Source organism: Beta vulgaris, chromosome 3 (genome assembly GCF_026745355.1).
Source record: "Beta vulgaris subsp. vulgaris cultivar EL10 chromosome 3, EL10.2, whole genome shotgun sequence".
Taxonomy (NCBI): Eukaryota; Viridiplantae; Streptophyta; class Magnoliopsida; order Caryophyllales; family Amaranthaceae; genus Beta; species Beta vulgaris.
Genome location: NC_079204.1, coordinates 41,204,783 through 41,220,131, shown reverse-complemented (window position 1 = coordinate 41,220,131; position 15,349 = coordinate 41,204,783). Strand labels below are relative to the sequence as shown.

The 15,349-nt window shown below is 34.2% G+C and overlaps 2 protein-coding genes across 4 annotated transcripts; one reads left to right on the top strand and one right to left on the bottom strand.

The window, feature by feature from the left end:
* The first annotated feature begins 1,048 nt into the window (after nucleotides 1-1,048).
* Nucleotides 1,049-3,872, top strand: LOC104884181 (hypothetical protein). Its single transcript, XM_010668791.4, has 3 exons — nucleotides 1,049-1,136; nucleotides 1,504-1,966; nucleotides 3,304-3,872. Exons 1-3 carry the CDS (start codon nucleotides 1,049-1,051, stop codon nucleotides 3,470-3,472), a joined length of 720 nt encoding a protein of 239 aa, XP_010667093.1. The 3' UTR covers nucleotides 3,473-3,872.
* Nucleotides 3,757-9,306, bottom strand: LOC104884182 (uncharacterized). Of its 3 annotated transcripts, none has more exons than XM_048641486.2 (8): nucleotides 9,053-9,306; nucleotides 7,856-8,203; nucleotides 7,554-7,623; nucleotides 5,334-5,389; nucleotides 5,118-5,193; nucleotides 4,975-5,011; nucleotides 4,306-4,420; nucleotides 3,757-4,073 (listed from the first exon to the last, which is right to left on the bottom strand). In XM_048641486.2, the coding sequence occupies exons 2-8, from the start codon at nucleotides 8,137-8,139 to the stop codon at nucleotides 4,004-4,006; spliced, it is 708 nt and encodes a 235-aa protein (XP_048497443.1). In that variant the 5' UTR covers nucleotides 8,140-8,203; nucleotides 9,053-9,306; the 3' UTR covers nucleotides 3,757-4,003. The 3 variants fall into 3 exon arrangements, with proteins under 3 accessions (XP_048497443.1, XP_048497442.1, XP_010667094.1); XM_048641485.2 differs by having other exon boundaries at nucleotides 3,757-4,111; nucleotides 7,856-8,258; nucleotides 9,053-9,301; XM_010668792.4 differs by having other exon boundaries at nucleotides 3,757-4,111; nucleotides 9,053-9,299.
* Nucleotides 9,307-15,349: the final 6,043 nt, after the last annotated feature.

Below are 15,349 nucleotides of genomic sequence, written 5' to 3'. Positions count from 1 at the left end.
TCTAGCTAATTGAGTTATGAATTGCTTGAATTGATTTGCCAATATCTTTAGTAAAGTTTATTATGAGTTGAATTATAACCAAGTCTAGCTCAAGGAAAATTGACCTTCAAAGTGTCACCTACCTCTTGAGGCACTCGGATATTTCTTGTGGAAGAAATAAGCATCTTCCTTTCCATTACTTTTAAAGGAATAACCAAATTAATGATCAAAGATAGAAAATGTTATGGGTTGGTGCCAACTGCCAAGTATTTTGATAAAGAGCAAAGTTTTATGTTTAATTTTTATCGTATTGTAGTAGGTTCTATAATCCAACATTTATGTCCATGATCTTCAAGCTCATGAGGTGACAACTTGGGGTCGTTCGAATTATGTACAAATTATGTCAATTTGGATAAAATCTTTTTCGTTGGCTTGGGTCTATTCAAGTTGAGCGATATTTCATATTATGCTCTATTGCGAATTAACATTCGACACATTGAATCTCAAGCCCGGTCAGTTTGGTTAATTCCATAATTTTAGTTCTTAAATCAAACCCATGTGATTTTGGGTATTCTGGGTTTTGATCAAGTGCTTCAAATGTGATAACTATATATATTCGCCTAAGATTTTAGATTTTATCAAGTTTACAAGTTGAAGTTGTGCATGATCAAAAGTTTTTTCAACGTTTCACAATGGGTTAACAATTAGACTAATAGATAGATGGATTACAATATTCAACCATTGGAATCATCCACTATTTTCTTCTATCTATTTTAGGTATGCACACTAGTTGTCATTGACCAAGTCCTCCTTTTTCTATGCACAAAATGCAAATATTGATATCCTCCTAAATTTAGGAAACAAAGTTGTGATTCAGGAAAAGTGAGGGGGTGAGAAGTTGAGGAGAGGGGAAGGCAAATGTTGCCTTTGTTCCAATTTGATGCAAGACACAGAATTAAATTGTCAACATCCTTCAACACCTCTCTATCCTGTTCCTCCATCTTTATGATAAGCTGAAACACCAGTACATTTTGCTGGGGCTGGTAGTGTCAATCATTTTTTAGTATAGATGGTTGCAATGGAAGACACTGCCGGCACCAAAACAACCGGGGGCCGACGAGTCATGGTGGTTGCCGACGCTACCAGAGAGTCTGCAGGTGACTAGCATATCCACATATAGTTTCTCTCATGCACAATATCCATATCCACATTGTCCATATACTAATATCATAACACTACCCTTACCCTATGCAGGCAATTTAGTTATATACATAAGGCTAGGCTTATTAACGAATTTCCAAATTATTACTCCTTCCATCCTGATATAAATGCAACATTTTGACTTTTACGCCATTCATATTTTTTACTTTCACCATAAGATGTTTTTAGATAATAAAAGTTATTAATGGACAAAATTGTGCATTGGCGAACTGTTGCATTTATTCTATGGACAAAGGGAGCATAAAGCTTAATAAGCTGTATAAAAGGCTCTAAGATTTCATGAATCTGGTATTGCAATTGCAGGTGCCTTACAATATGCCCTAGCCCATGCAATACTAGAGAAGGATGAGATGATCTTAATACATGTAATTAGCCCTTGTCCAAGGAAAGGTGCATTTGGCTTAAATTCATTGAGCTCCTTCTTTAGAAAGCAGCAGCTTGAACACACTCATGTCACCTCAAATACTCCAACTGAAGGCGGCAGTGGCAGCATAATTGGAAATGGTGGCATTTTCGGAGGCGGCGTCGTAGGCATCTTTGGTGGGAATGGGGTTATGGATGGCAATGGAGGTGGGAAGGATGCAGATTTCTTAAAGGTAATGAAGAGGGCATGCCAGAAAGCACATCCTGATATGAAGGTTAGAGTGGAAAAGGTGGAGCAAGGATGCATGGACAAGGCTAATACTGTTTTATCCCATACCAAGAAGTTAGCTATTGACCTTCTTATCATTGGTCAACGTCGAAATCTTTCCAATATTCTCTTAGGGTAAGTCTCTGCTTAATCTATTTACTTTTCTAAGTCATTTTAGCTGTGAATATGGTGGAAATTTTTTTATTTTTTTTGGGTGTTAGAGAGGCCACAAGGACAAAAAATTAAGAATTATCGATTTCGAGATCTCCTAGAATCGAGGGAGAAGCTTTAATCAATTGAGCTATTCCTCACTTTTTCAATATAGGGAAATATGGTCTTACGTGCATACTGCTTTTGTTCAAAGTTCATCATCACCTTGCAACAACCTTTATATCAAAATATCAACATTTTCCCATTATACTCTTCCTACCAGTTGGCATTCCCATGCTCTTTCTATTATTGCTCCAATAAGTTTGGAGATCAAACTTTAATCTACTTTTAGTTTTCAAAATGCTGCAATCTTTTCTGTAGATTTCAATATACTACTCCATATGAAATTTTTTTGTAGGATATTGTAAACTATCAAATGGTACTCGTGTGTCCTTCAGCTAAATTAATAAAAACCATTTGATGATGTTCTAATACTAAGTTCACAAAATACGTTGGTTCACTTTTATCTTTACTTCGTATTATAACCTGCATGGTCAAACCCACGCATCTATTTTACTCTATAACTAGTTATTGGCTTGGGTGATGCCCTTAATCATTTATTAATGTGAATTTGAATTCTTAAATCAAACACTTGAGAAAAGTGGAAAAAAATAGGTATATGCATTGTATTGTGCTTCGAAGCGTATCACACACTTTTATTATTTAATATGTCATTTGATTGTATGAAGAAAGAGAATACATGTGACAACATATCATGTTTTTGCTTTGAGTTTTATATATATATATATATATATATATATATATATATATATATATATATATATATATATATATATATATATATATATATATATATATATATATATATATATATATTGATTTCTTCTTCAGTTCCTACGTCCTAAATTTTCAGTTTCAGCTATCTTTTTAAATTCTTCTTATCCTTTTTCCTTTTTCCAAAGCAAATGTGTAATTTTGATGTTGATAGAGAATACAAGACAAACTCATTTTTTAACATTACCCATCTCATGAATAAATAAATAAACAATAATAGCTTGGCAAGATTATACTATATTTATAGTGTGGTGACCTCCATACAACTATACAAGCATAATTAAAGCACATAATCCATATCATTTGTGTTTCAGGAAATACATCAACTAATTTGGAATGAGTAATTATTGTTTTAACAAAGTATTTGCATCCCATAAAATTTTAAGGACATTCATATATTGGAATCACGATGTTGTGAGAAAAATGTTTATATCTGAATTCTGTTTTATTCTTGGATCAAAAAACAGAGCTAGAAGAACTGGAGGTCCATTGCTAGGAGGATCAAAAGTAGTAGACACGGCGGAGTTTCTGATAGAAAACAGCCTGTGCACTTGTGTTGGAGTACAGAAGAAGAACCAAAATGGAGGCTATCTTCTCAACACCAAAACCCACAAGAATTTCTGGCTACTAGCATAACAAAGAATCAGGTAGCCATTTTTAGCTTCAAAATAAAGGTTTGAGATTTGCTGATATTTCCAGCAGTTTGCGACAATGTCGATGGATCAAACGGAAATAGAACAGTAAATCATTGTTATAAAAGGTTTACAACATTTTTGCAGAACATAGCGAAGCCAATACCATATCACACTTTCATTGTTGGTTTAAATATCTTTACGAGTATGTACATGGAGTAATACTGAACTTCTGAAATTTCCTGTCTCACAAAATCAACATGCGATTTTTCTCTTCCAGAAAAAAGGTGAACAGGGAAAATCAACATGTAATAAAGAGAATATGCTAAATGATTAAGGCATGTTAATGGAATAGTCATTCCCTCTCAAATTTGTATATTTATATCATATATGAAGAGGAAAAATTCAAAGTTCATCATGCAAGACATTTTGAGCTGGGTTTGCCATGATTGTAGGAGGTATACCATGTTGCAAAACATCATGTCCATCTCCTGCTGCTTGTTGTCTAACACGAGCTCCTTTAACCATACCCGCTTTAATGGACGCAACAACTACTCGCTGCAGCTTCAATATCCCAATACGCTTTGAAACAACGTAAAGAACAGCTAGAGAGAACAAGAGGAACCCCACAATAATTATGACACTGCAAAAGAGATTTAACATTTTTCTTAATATTTCAGCTTGCATAGCTGGGACTTGGGATGCAAATAATAGTTTCAGGGAAGGGGAGAAAGAGCTTGGCATACCGATCAATAATACCCTTATCTTAATATTTCAGCTTGCATAGTTGGGATGCAAATAATAGTTACAGGGGAGGGAAGAAAGAGCTTGTCATACCGATCAATAATATCCTGACGCTGCATCGTCGAAAGCAGATTACGCGTTCGTGTCAACAGTGATCGGTGGCCTTTGTATTCACTTTCTGCTTTCTTCAATGTTCCAGTTGATTCCTCTACAGGACAAAATGGGCATTTCCAACTAATTAACCTTAAATTAAATTTTTAGAACCCTAATAAATTTTCAACAGTTACATCTGCAAGCAAAAACGTCGAGATTTCTCATTTTCCTTCTGATTCAACAGGAAATCAAAATAGTAGGGTCCTATTTCGTAGATGATAAGGAAAATATTATTCCCGAAAGAAAAAAAAAAATTAAGATAGCCAATTCACACTTAATTTTTAGGTCTTTATTCAACCTTTGTAACAACTAACAGAACACAAGTGATCTCACAGCAACCCCCTTGTTTTAGTTTAGGATAAAATCAGAACAATAAAAACAGCTTAACCAAGGAGAAGATACTAACAAGGAAAAACATTCCAAGAAAAACCGAACTCATCAATACTTCCAGGACTTTTTACAGGAAACAAAAGATCTGGTATGCCGAGCATCCGAGAGTTGAATTTAGACGGAAAAGATGGAGTCATAGTAAGCAAGAAACAACAGAAGTGGAAAACTGTAGCCAAGAAAAAGGATAGGGGCACTAGGGAGTAGGGAGAAATAACATACCAACAGTCATTAATGTACTTGCACTTCTTTCCAACTCCTATGCTTGGTGAAAGATAAGATTACAGAGAAAACATGAGCTCATCAAAGTACAATACCAAACCATAAACTATATAGGTTGTTGTAGCCATAAAAAAGGTACTGACCTGAGCCATTAGTTGGCGAGTGCGACGGAGGCTCTCGGTGATACTTTCTGCAGCGGACGTCATCCCAGCCTTTGTTCTTGAATTTAATATAATGCAATTTTACTTAGTTAAATTGGCAGTATATTGTAAACTAGAACTTTGCAAGTCATACAGAGAGAGAACTGTACAATGATTATCTAACCCTCTAACACCACAGTAATGAGGCTTGGTACATACTGTAAATTACGTCTGCGCATAGTGGACTCGCTGCCCCCTCCTAGAAGAAGTTCCCTCTGCAATCAATACAACGGCCACATAGAGACAAAACTCTTTTACATCCATGATAAAACCCAAAAGGAATTGCAAGGAATGTAGAAGTTTAATAGTTGACACACTAGAAAAAGGACAGGAAGCATAATCTTGGTTTAACATGATGGAAAAAAACCTCCCGAAGCAAATTCTAAATTCAGTAAATTGCAAGTTTTTGAAAAGTATTAAAGCATATTTGGGGTTGATAGGGGGGGGGGGGAGGAGACAATCTAATATCCTTGGATAATTTAAGATTGTACTTTCTAGATCAAAATAAAATTAATACTCTAATATCCCATAAAAGCATATAAAGAAAATCATAATTAACCTATGATCTTAGAAATTTCCGAAGCAAAGAAACCTATTAAGCTAATCATGAACTTCAAATTATTACCTTTTTCTTTCATTCCACATCATTCTCCTTCCTCTTAGAAATAACTCGGGAACAATTTCTAAAGGCGAAAAGAATAGCAGGCCTTTCATCACCGAAGTGATGAAAACAATGGCAAATTATTAACACGTACAGTGAAAAGAAGCTTCAACGGAGACCTGGTGGAAAAGTAAAGTTCATCTATAAAAGATCAACAGAAAGTGTGTCTTTAACCATGGACATCTTGACATCACAAATTGTCCTATCAGAAACACTATGTGGTAGATTACCTTACAACACTTCATCTACTTTTGCTAATTTTTTTTCTCTCTTGGACTTGCAAGTTGCAATTCATGGCAACAATTGAATTACATCTTTGAACTGTCCTTCGATATCAGATGATGTAGCAGCAGCAGGGCCAAAATAACACCAGACATTTAGCCTTCATTGTCGCTTCAATGAATCAACAGGATTAGGCGTGCCATCAGCCTCACTTCAACAGTTCTTAATTCCTTTATTAGCCTACTTTCTTGTCTACGCAATTTCTGCTTCAACTCCTAAGAATCTTACTGAGCTTAAATTTAGGGAGCACGTCAGTGTCGTGTCCATACTTTTGTCCCATTAACTCAACAAGTGAGTATGTGATAGAACTCCACTCGATCAGCCTATTAAAAACCCAACTATGAGAGGTTTGACAAGTCCCAAAATCGCTAGTAGCATATATTCTTATCGGCATTAATATTATTTGTAGGCAAATTAACCAAGTGATCATTCAAGTTTTATTGAGAAGTCCGAGATGTAAAGTCAAGCATATATGAAATATGAGAGAATCGCCAGGTCCAATAGCTGGGAACATATAATCTTACAGGCCAATGATATCATTTGTAGGCAAATTAATTAATTGGTCTTTTGAGCACTATATTAACAATAATGGAGGTGCAAACTCAAGCATATACGAAATATCCATAGATGAATCCCGAGGGTATAGGCCTATAAGTAGGGTATGCTCGAAGCAAGCAACTTATGATCTACAGAGCTTTCAGGTCAAGAGTGTTATTTCGAACATACAGTCAATCCTCCAGTAGATAATGGTTGTCTGGATGGGATCGGAAGCAGAAAGTAAACATCTAGTGGTTCTTTAATGATCACAACAAGAAGATGCTTGCCCAAAAAGGGTTATGGATTTCGTACGACGCCACCAACTTAGTAATCGGCTACAGAAGGACTAAAAACCACAAAAATACTCAAATGATAGCCTTAAATTAGCACACAACACGCACCCATGCTAAATTGATGGCAAGCGTCTCCAAACAAAACCATAAAATGTAATTTACTCCACATATCATAGAACTAACAAAGCATCTTGAGTGTAATTATAGCCTAAACACTACTTGGAGAATTAGTAAACAATACAATATCCTAATATAACTCATGTACTAGTTCTCTGATCATAATGAAGTCGATATTCTATGATCTGCTATCATAAATAAATAACTCTGATATAAACACAAAAATAAGAAAATAGAAACGAGACAGAGACAGAGACATTCTGAGTCTTATAAAGACAGAAACCTATTATACTAATCTTGAATTTGCCTTTTATTGCATTCCATTCCAAAAGAATTTACTAAGCAGTGAGGCATAACTAGGAGAAGGCCATTATGAAAAGCCATTAAACAACAAAGAAAGAATTTTCAGGAAGAAAAAAAAGAAACAAAGAAGAAGAAGAGAGGTACAAAATTTGCACAAAAAAAGTACACTAAAGATTATTTAATTACCTCTTGCTTAGCAGTTTTCCTCATGTTTGCCTTTGCTTGCAGATTAGCATTTCTCAAAGCAATTCGCAAACTAAAAAACAGAGCAAAAACCTGATTGTAAAGCTCAACAATAGAATAGGTCGGACATTATCAAAAGTCAAGCATGTGGTTAAGACACACATGGCAAGTCACACAAGGAACACTGTATAGTGTTCTTCCGAGTACGAAAATCATAAAAAAAGTACACTCTGTTCCCTTTTTCTTTTCTTCTTCTTCTTCCACTTTTATTGGGGAAGAAGGGTTATGATGAGTTGTACAATCACCTTTGAGATTGCTGCTTCCAGTTCTCAAGAAGAGCTTCTGCAGACTGAACCTCATCATAGGTTGGAAGCTGTGGAGCGAGAATATCAAGCTTGAGCAGCAATGAATTAAGCATAGCCAGCCCATCTTGTGCCAGACCGTTCAATCTAGGAAGAGAATTTTTCTCTCCACTAATATCTCTAGATTTGCCATAATCCTCTATCGCCTTTATATGTCCTAGAGTCTCAAAACTTCTTTCATCCCACTGTTTCTTGACTTCCTCCACAGACTTAACGATCTCATCCATTTTGTATTGGAACCTTCAAGAAAGAAACTTTGTGTTTACAGCACCAGTCAGCTTATGTTGTACACTGCACAGCAGAAAGAAACTTTCCGTTAACAGCACCAGTCAGCTTATCTTGTACACTGCACTTGCGAAAACCGAAAATCTAATTACTCAGCACATAATAAAATGAGCCTTTTCTGCATTATGTGAATACTGAGACAGCAATTACAAATTATACAACGAAGAAGTTGTCTACTGCATGGCCAGGGATGGAAATCTAGGACTTCTAATAAGAGGTCGCAATTAAATCCTTATTGCAAGAGCGTCAGACTGTCAGCACAACAGGAAATGAACCCAATATTGACAACTCTAAATCTTTGCATGTATCCATTCCTATGTTAATCAGACACGGATTGAGTGTCTACTTGGATACGGGGTCCAAATGTCTGACTCGGCTATTTTGTAGAAAAAAGTCAAGTTTTTAGTTTAAAATGTAGTATCCAAGTAAAGTGTTGTGTCCGATTTTAAGAGGTTACATTCTAATAATTAGAGGCACAGGCCCGTCCCTGAGCCAGGGCAAGAGGTCTTGAAAAACTGATCTGATGAAATTAAACAAGAACAAGTGAGCACAAATATGCGCATCTACAAATTGTAACATAAATTTTCTTATCATTTAGTTCCATGAAACAAAGATGAATTAAGAAGTTATACCAGAAATTCGAATCATAAGTTTATAATATGTAAATTATCCCTAAAAACATGAAATAACATATATGAGATAAAGAAAAAATAAGTTGAATTCATGAAACAAACAATAAGAACCGCATAAAACCAATCGCATGAACAATCACATGAAGTATATCTCAAAAATCGCAATTCCACACCAAAATCCGCAACAAAACAAGTAGATTCATCTAAGGAACAAAACAAGAACCTGGAACGAGCTTCTGCAATTCGAGCTTTGGAACTATAGTATGAGTGACGAATTGCGTATAAGAGGTTCTAAAGGAATTGAATTTGCGTATGAGTTGGGCACCGTCACCGTCACCGTCACCGTCACCACGTCTTTTGGACTGTTACTCGCCTGTACGGCTATACCTATGTAGTTTAAGATTGTTTTTGGGTTTTGCTTAAAAAAAAATGGTAAGAATAACTTTTTTGGTTGTCCTTGCACAGGCCCTACCCAAAGGCCTATTACAAACTTGACACCCGCAACCCCCATCCCTTAGATCCCAAACAAATGCTTGGGAGTAGGAATTGAACCTTAGACCTTGTTAGGGAAGATGGAAAACTCATTATTTGAGCCAACCCCAATTCTTTTTGAGTTTTGCTAAATACCGCCCTGAAATTTCCTACTAATGTCCTGTATTTTTGTACACATATACATGGGTTGTATTTAATATATGGCATTCTCTCCTTTTTTTTTCTTTTCCTTTCTTTATTTAAACCCTCACACTTCTCATGTTTATCACACAAACCACCACCAAACTTTCTTTATTCACTTTCATTTTCTACCAACATTTCCGGCATTGACCAAGGTGTTTGCCGGCGTTGACCACTATTGACCAGCTTTGACCAATCAAGAATAATCACCTCCGACGTCATGGCAAACAATGTGAGTTTTTTTCGACGGTGAAATTGGTCAGGCGTCTAAATTAGGCGTTTGACCAGCTGGTCAGGCGCCTAAGTTAGACGCCTGATCCTGAGGTCATGCGTCTAGCTTAGCCGCCTGAACGCCTAATTTAGGCGCCTTACCAGATGGTTGAACGCCTATTTTATACGTCTGACCGGCTGGTAAGACACCTATTTTAGGCGTCTGACCATTGGATCTGATATTTTTCTTTTGTAAAAGCATGATCTAACTTATGCGCTTAAAATATCAGTTTAAGCTTAAAATTGAGAATATCTAGTAGAATAATATCTTTACATGGTAGAATATATGTAAAATTTACATGATAGAATTTACTATGTTTAAGTAAAAATGTAGGACTTACATGATGTATTATATATACATTTTTAACATAGTTAATGTAGAATTTACATGATTTATTATGTGTAGATTTTTAGCATATTATAATGGTTATATATATATATAGATTTTTAACATATTAAATGTAAAATTTACATGATATATTATACGTAGATTTTTAGCATATTATAATGCTATATCTACATTTTTAACATATTAGAGTAGTTATAATATAATAGACATAAATTAGTTAAATAGTAAGGATGAGGAGCTAGCTCATGTGGTAGAGCACTCCCCTCTGATCCTTGAGGTCAGGGGTTCGATCCTTACCCCCAGCGTTATGTTGGGGTATTTCCTTAGTATGCTTTGCATATTAGAATAGATTTTAAGCTCCCCTTAAATTAAAATGCATGAAATATGATCATCATTTTTTTCGCATAAGAATATTTTCATGCGCCTCGTTTAGACGCCTATTCCATGCTACATGCGTCTAATAAAGGCGCATGCACCACTTGTCAGGCGTCTAATAAAGGCGCCTGCACCACAGGTCAAGCGTCTAAATTAGACTTTTGCACTATTGGGAAGTCCCCTAACATAGACGTCTGACCTAATTTGCAAGTCTACTACCCATTAAAAGTATTTGCTTCGCAGTTTTCAGAAGCCATAATCCCCAAACCATGAATTCATCATACTCAATAGAGTTCCAAATCATCAACTTGACCAACATTCTGATTATAAATGTTTATCTTGGTACATCAAAGATGACAATGACACACATATCAAACCCAATTCGCGAAAACCTTTGTACTATAATTTTACCCCATTTCTCTATCTTCTCTTCCTCCATCGTCCATCTTTCTCCCTATGAAACCAACATAGTTTTTTCGTCTTTCTCCATTTACATGCGGTAGAAGCGAAGAAATCGATTCATGTTCTTGCTAAGCGAATTGGGTCTTGATTTTTAAGAAAAGTGCACGAAGTGTAGAAAATCAACCCGTTCTTCTGTTTTTTCTTTTTGAAATTTTCTACATTTTTTTTTCAATTTTGTTGTAACTTGTATTCGTGCTTTATGTACTTTTTTCAATTTTCAATTGCTGCAATTCTCTACATTTTATTGCAAACTTTACGTATTCTTTTAGTTTACTCTCCATTAGTACTTCTACGCTGCGAAATTGGTTTGGTCGATCCCCAAATTTGTGCAGATTTTCCTTCAAAATATGATTTGTTTGGGAACTTTATATGGATTTGTTTGTTAGAATTTAATTACGCGACTTAATGTTGTGCGTCTATAATTTTAAGGGGCTTTCACACTTAGTAGCCAGATTCTGCTTTAAGATAGATTGCTCTCCATAAATGTGGTATCAACCATGATCACATAAATCCATACTCATCGATATACAAATATTATCAGGTTAGAAGACTGCTCCACTCATGCATTAGCACAAATCAACAATATACACTCATGCATTTGCAAAGGAACGTCACTTCATATCTGAGACTAAATTATAGTAAAAAGCACTGCCCCTTCACAAATATTCATACTAGGTTGTCACTTGCCAGCTATCTCGCAGCCTCGTTTAGAGATTTGTTCCATAAGTTGAAGATATGTAAAATGTAACATCAAAAGTTCACAAAACACACGACGATTCGGAAGAAGCGAAATTAGGGCACCACCACTCCAGACTAATCACAAGACATTGACATCGGAACAAAGTACTTCGTGTAATGTGCACGAAAATGTAACACCCTGACAATTCTCTATTTTCCAAAATTCCAACTCAATACTTCCTCTGTTTCATAATAGATGCCACATTGTACATTTTTGGGTGTTTCAAAATAGATGCAACAATGTTTTTTTCCTTATTTAATAACTTTTGCCTTATACTTTTACCATTTTACCCTTACTAACTTGTTTTAAGTACACTAATCTACTTCACTTTATATGTGGTCCCCAACAGTTTTTTTTCCCTCCTTTTCGCATGGGACCACTACAATTAATCTACTTCATTTTATACTACTTAAACATGCTTAGGAAATTTTGCCTAGGAGTCCGTTTGAACAACAATGTGGCATCTATTATGAAACGGAGGAAGTATAAAACTTAGAAAATCATCAAAGTATTTATCGCTTGTGTAATAACGTATCAGCTTATTCAGAATTTTGATGCGGAAAACATAATAACGAACGCTTTAACTAAAACTTAGTAAACTACAAAGTCAACTCCAAAAGTCAAACCAACAAAGTCAAAGTCAAACTTAAAACCAAAACCAACTATGAAAAGTATAACTGAAAGTATTATTATCAATCTACAGAAGCTCTCCAATCCAGACTCATGATGCATCATCTTTAAATCTGTAGATGGACAATGCACTATTGATCCCTAGAGGCTTCTCACCCAAATGAGTGATCACAGGATCAATAAGGCATAGTCATGACCAACATACACACACAAAAGCACGTAATCGGCAAAGATGAGTACTGCATAGTAACAAATAAATAAACAATTCTAACAGGATACTAATACATAATAAGCAGGAGTAAATAGTAATATAATAACATTGTTGTAATACACCAAATTTTCAAAGCTTATTTTATTATTTATTAAGGTTTAATATTATTTCTACTTAAAATTATTTTTATGATAATACGATTTTATTTGATAATTATGTTTATTAAAATACTGATTTAATTTAATTTTGATTTATTTAACAAGTTTCAATTAAATCATTTACTTGTTTTATTATTCATTTCATTATTTTTAAATATTTAAACTCTTTATTTGGTTGTGGGTACCCTTATACAAGTTATCCATCTATATAAGCAAATCCCAAATGCCAAGTCCAAACCAATAAAAAAAATAAAAACAAAACAAAAAAAGGGGAGAAAAGGAAAACAGATATTGTTCACCTCCCTTCCTTCTTCTTCGTCTGATTCACAGCAGCAAATAAGCCAAATTTGTCAACAAAAATTGCAGCCTTTGACAGTAGAAAAATTGAATTTCAGTCCACATTTCAGATATTAGGAGTAAAAATTTTATAAGCTACTCCATAGCCCTCACACCTCATACATCCACCATTAATGGAGCTTGACCAAACTCAAAATTTCTGACCAACCTCCTCTATAAATACCGAATTTCATTCACCAAATTACTCAAGGAAACAATCTTAAAAGCTTTGCTTCAATTCATTTCTCTTCTTCCTTAATTTCTAATTTTGGTTTTGAAAACTAAAAATGATAATCAAACCACCAAACACAACCTCCTCTGCTTATCTTCACACCGGAAACCACCTTAGACCACCCGACCACCTGAACCACTGAACCACTAATCGAACCACTGAGCCACGACAACAGCCATCCCAAAACCCAATTCGCGACCCTGCAGCCCGCGACAAACACCAACCTTTACCCACCCTTCGCAGCGTCTCATGTCGCCCCTAGCCACGCCAACCTCCTTCACTCGTACCACGGTCTGACCACCCTCCGCCTTGCCGTGGAGAATATTTATAGTACACATGGGTGTACCATGCTCATGGTACACCCAAGACTATTTTCTCCAAATGAGAAAAATGAGCGAATGAGCAAATGAGCAAAATGAACAAATGAGCCAACATTTCTACTCATTTAAGAAAATGAGCAAACATTTCTATTACAAAATGAGCAAAATGAGCAAATGAGTAAATGAGCAAAATGCCCTTATGAGCAAATTTGGTGTCAAATGAGCACCTGAAGTTCTAATTTATTACAAAAATACCCCTGGGTGTACCATGCTCATGGTACATCCGGGTGTACCATGAGTGAACTCCTTGTCGTGCGCTGGCCAAAACCACCGCACACCAGCACCACCTTTCTTCCCCTATTTCGCTCTCTATCGCCTCTCCTTTCCTTCCTCCTTGTGCCTTTTCTCATTTTGAGAAATTGATGTTTTAAAACATCCTTTTTCCTGTTCCTTTTTGTTTATTGAATTTTATTTGTTTTATTTTGTTTACTTTTATTTTTAAAACTAAAACCCATAAATTTCCTAAACTAGCTTACCTAATTAAGTTAGTGTGTTTTGGTTAACTTAATCTTTTATAACTTGAAGATGTTTCTTAAATAAAATGAGTATAATAAAGTTAGTTCTCTGTGTTAAAATAATTGTTTAAGTTAATAAAAATAAAGTTGATGTAATATCCCGAAAATTTAAACTTCCTTAAATTATATAATAATAATTAGTGGCCAAATTTTTCAGTTAATAATAAGTTATAATCAAAATTTCGTTATTTTATGTCCAAGTAATGGATAATTAGTTCATTAAATGTATATATATTATGTATGGTTAAGAGTTACAAATAATAACAAGTTTTGTTAGATTAAATAATTACATTAGTAAGAAAATAAGATAATAAACAAAATAATTACTTGAACTTTACACAGTTGGGTCAAATTGGTGTTGTTAATAACAAGAAAAAGAAAAGAGAAAAGAAAAGAAAAGGAAAATGGAATAAAGATTAAGAAAAGAAAAAAATAAAATAAAATAAAATAAAGGTTAATAAAACAATGGAACAGTAAGGGCCTGTTCTCTTCGGCATAAAACAGCTGAACTGAACTGAACTGAACTTATCAGAGCTGAACTGAACTGAACTGAACTTATCAGAGCTGAACTGAACTGAACTGAACTGAACTGAACTGAACTAAACTGAAATGAATTGAATTGAATTGAATTGAATTGAATTGAATTAAATTAAACTGAATGTAATAAATATATAAATAATATTTTAAACAAGAATAATATGAATATTAAATCATAATTATAATGATAAGTAATAATAATGAATAAAAATAATAATAGTATTTTAGATATTTTTAAATGATAGTTATAAATAAATAATATTAATAATCATAAATTAATAATAATAATAATTAATGATAACAATGATAATTCATAATAATTAATAATAATTATTTTATATTATTTGTATTAATATATTAATACTTGATGATGATATCTAATAACAATAATATCTAAGAAGTAAATTAATATTACTATTTTAATAATTAGATTTAATAATATAAAAATATTTAGTAATAAAAATAATGATTGGGTTGGACCGCAAAAAGTACATCGTAAACCGTCTTGACGCGATTTGATTGGTTTATGGGCTAAAAAAAGTGGGTTTATTTGTGCTTTGACCTAAATCATGTTCCTCCTAATAATAATAGTAATAATAATGAGTAAATCTATAATAAACAAAATAATATATAGAAACAACAACAACAATAATA

Coding starts and splice junctions, on each gene's coding strand:
- LOC104884182 (XM_048641485.2), bottom strand. CDS start 8,139: ATGGATGAGATCGTTAAGTCTGTGGAGGAAGTCAAGAAACAGTGGGAT. Junction 7,624..7,855: donor TGGAAGCAGCAATCTCAAAG/GTGATTGTACAA, acceptor TCTGTTTTTTAG/TTTGCGAATTGCTTTGAGAA. Junction 4,112..4,305: donor CGTCAGGATATTATTGATCG/GTATGACAAGCT, acceptor TCTCTTTTGCAG/TGTCATAATTATTGTGGGGT.
- LOC104884181 (XM_010668791.4), top strand. CDS start 1,049: ATGGTTGCAATGGAAGACACTGCCGGCACCAAAACAACCGGGGGCCGA. Junction 1,137..1,503: donor CGCTACCAGAGAGTCTGCAG/GTGACTAGCATA, acceptor TTGCAATTGCAG/GTGCCTTACAATATGCCCTA. Junction 1,967..3,303: donor CTTTCCAATATTCTCTTAGG/GTAAGTCTCTGC, acceptor ATCAAAAAACAG/AGCTAGAAGAACTGGAGGTC.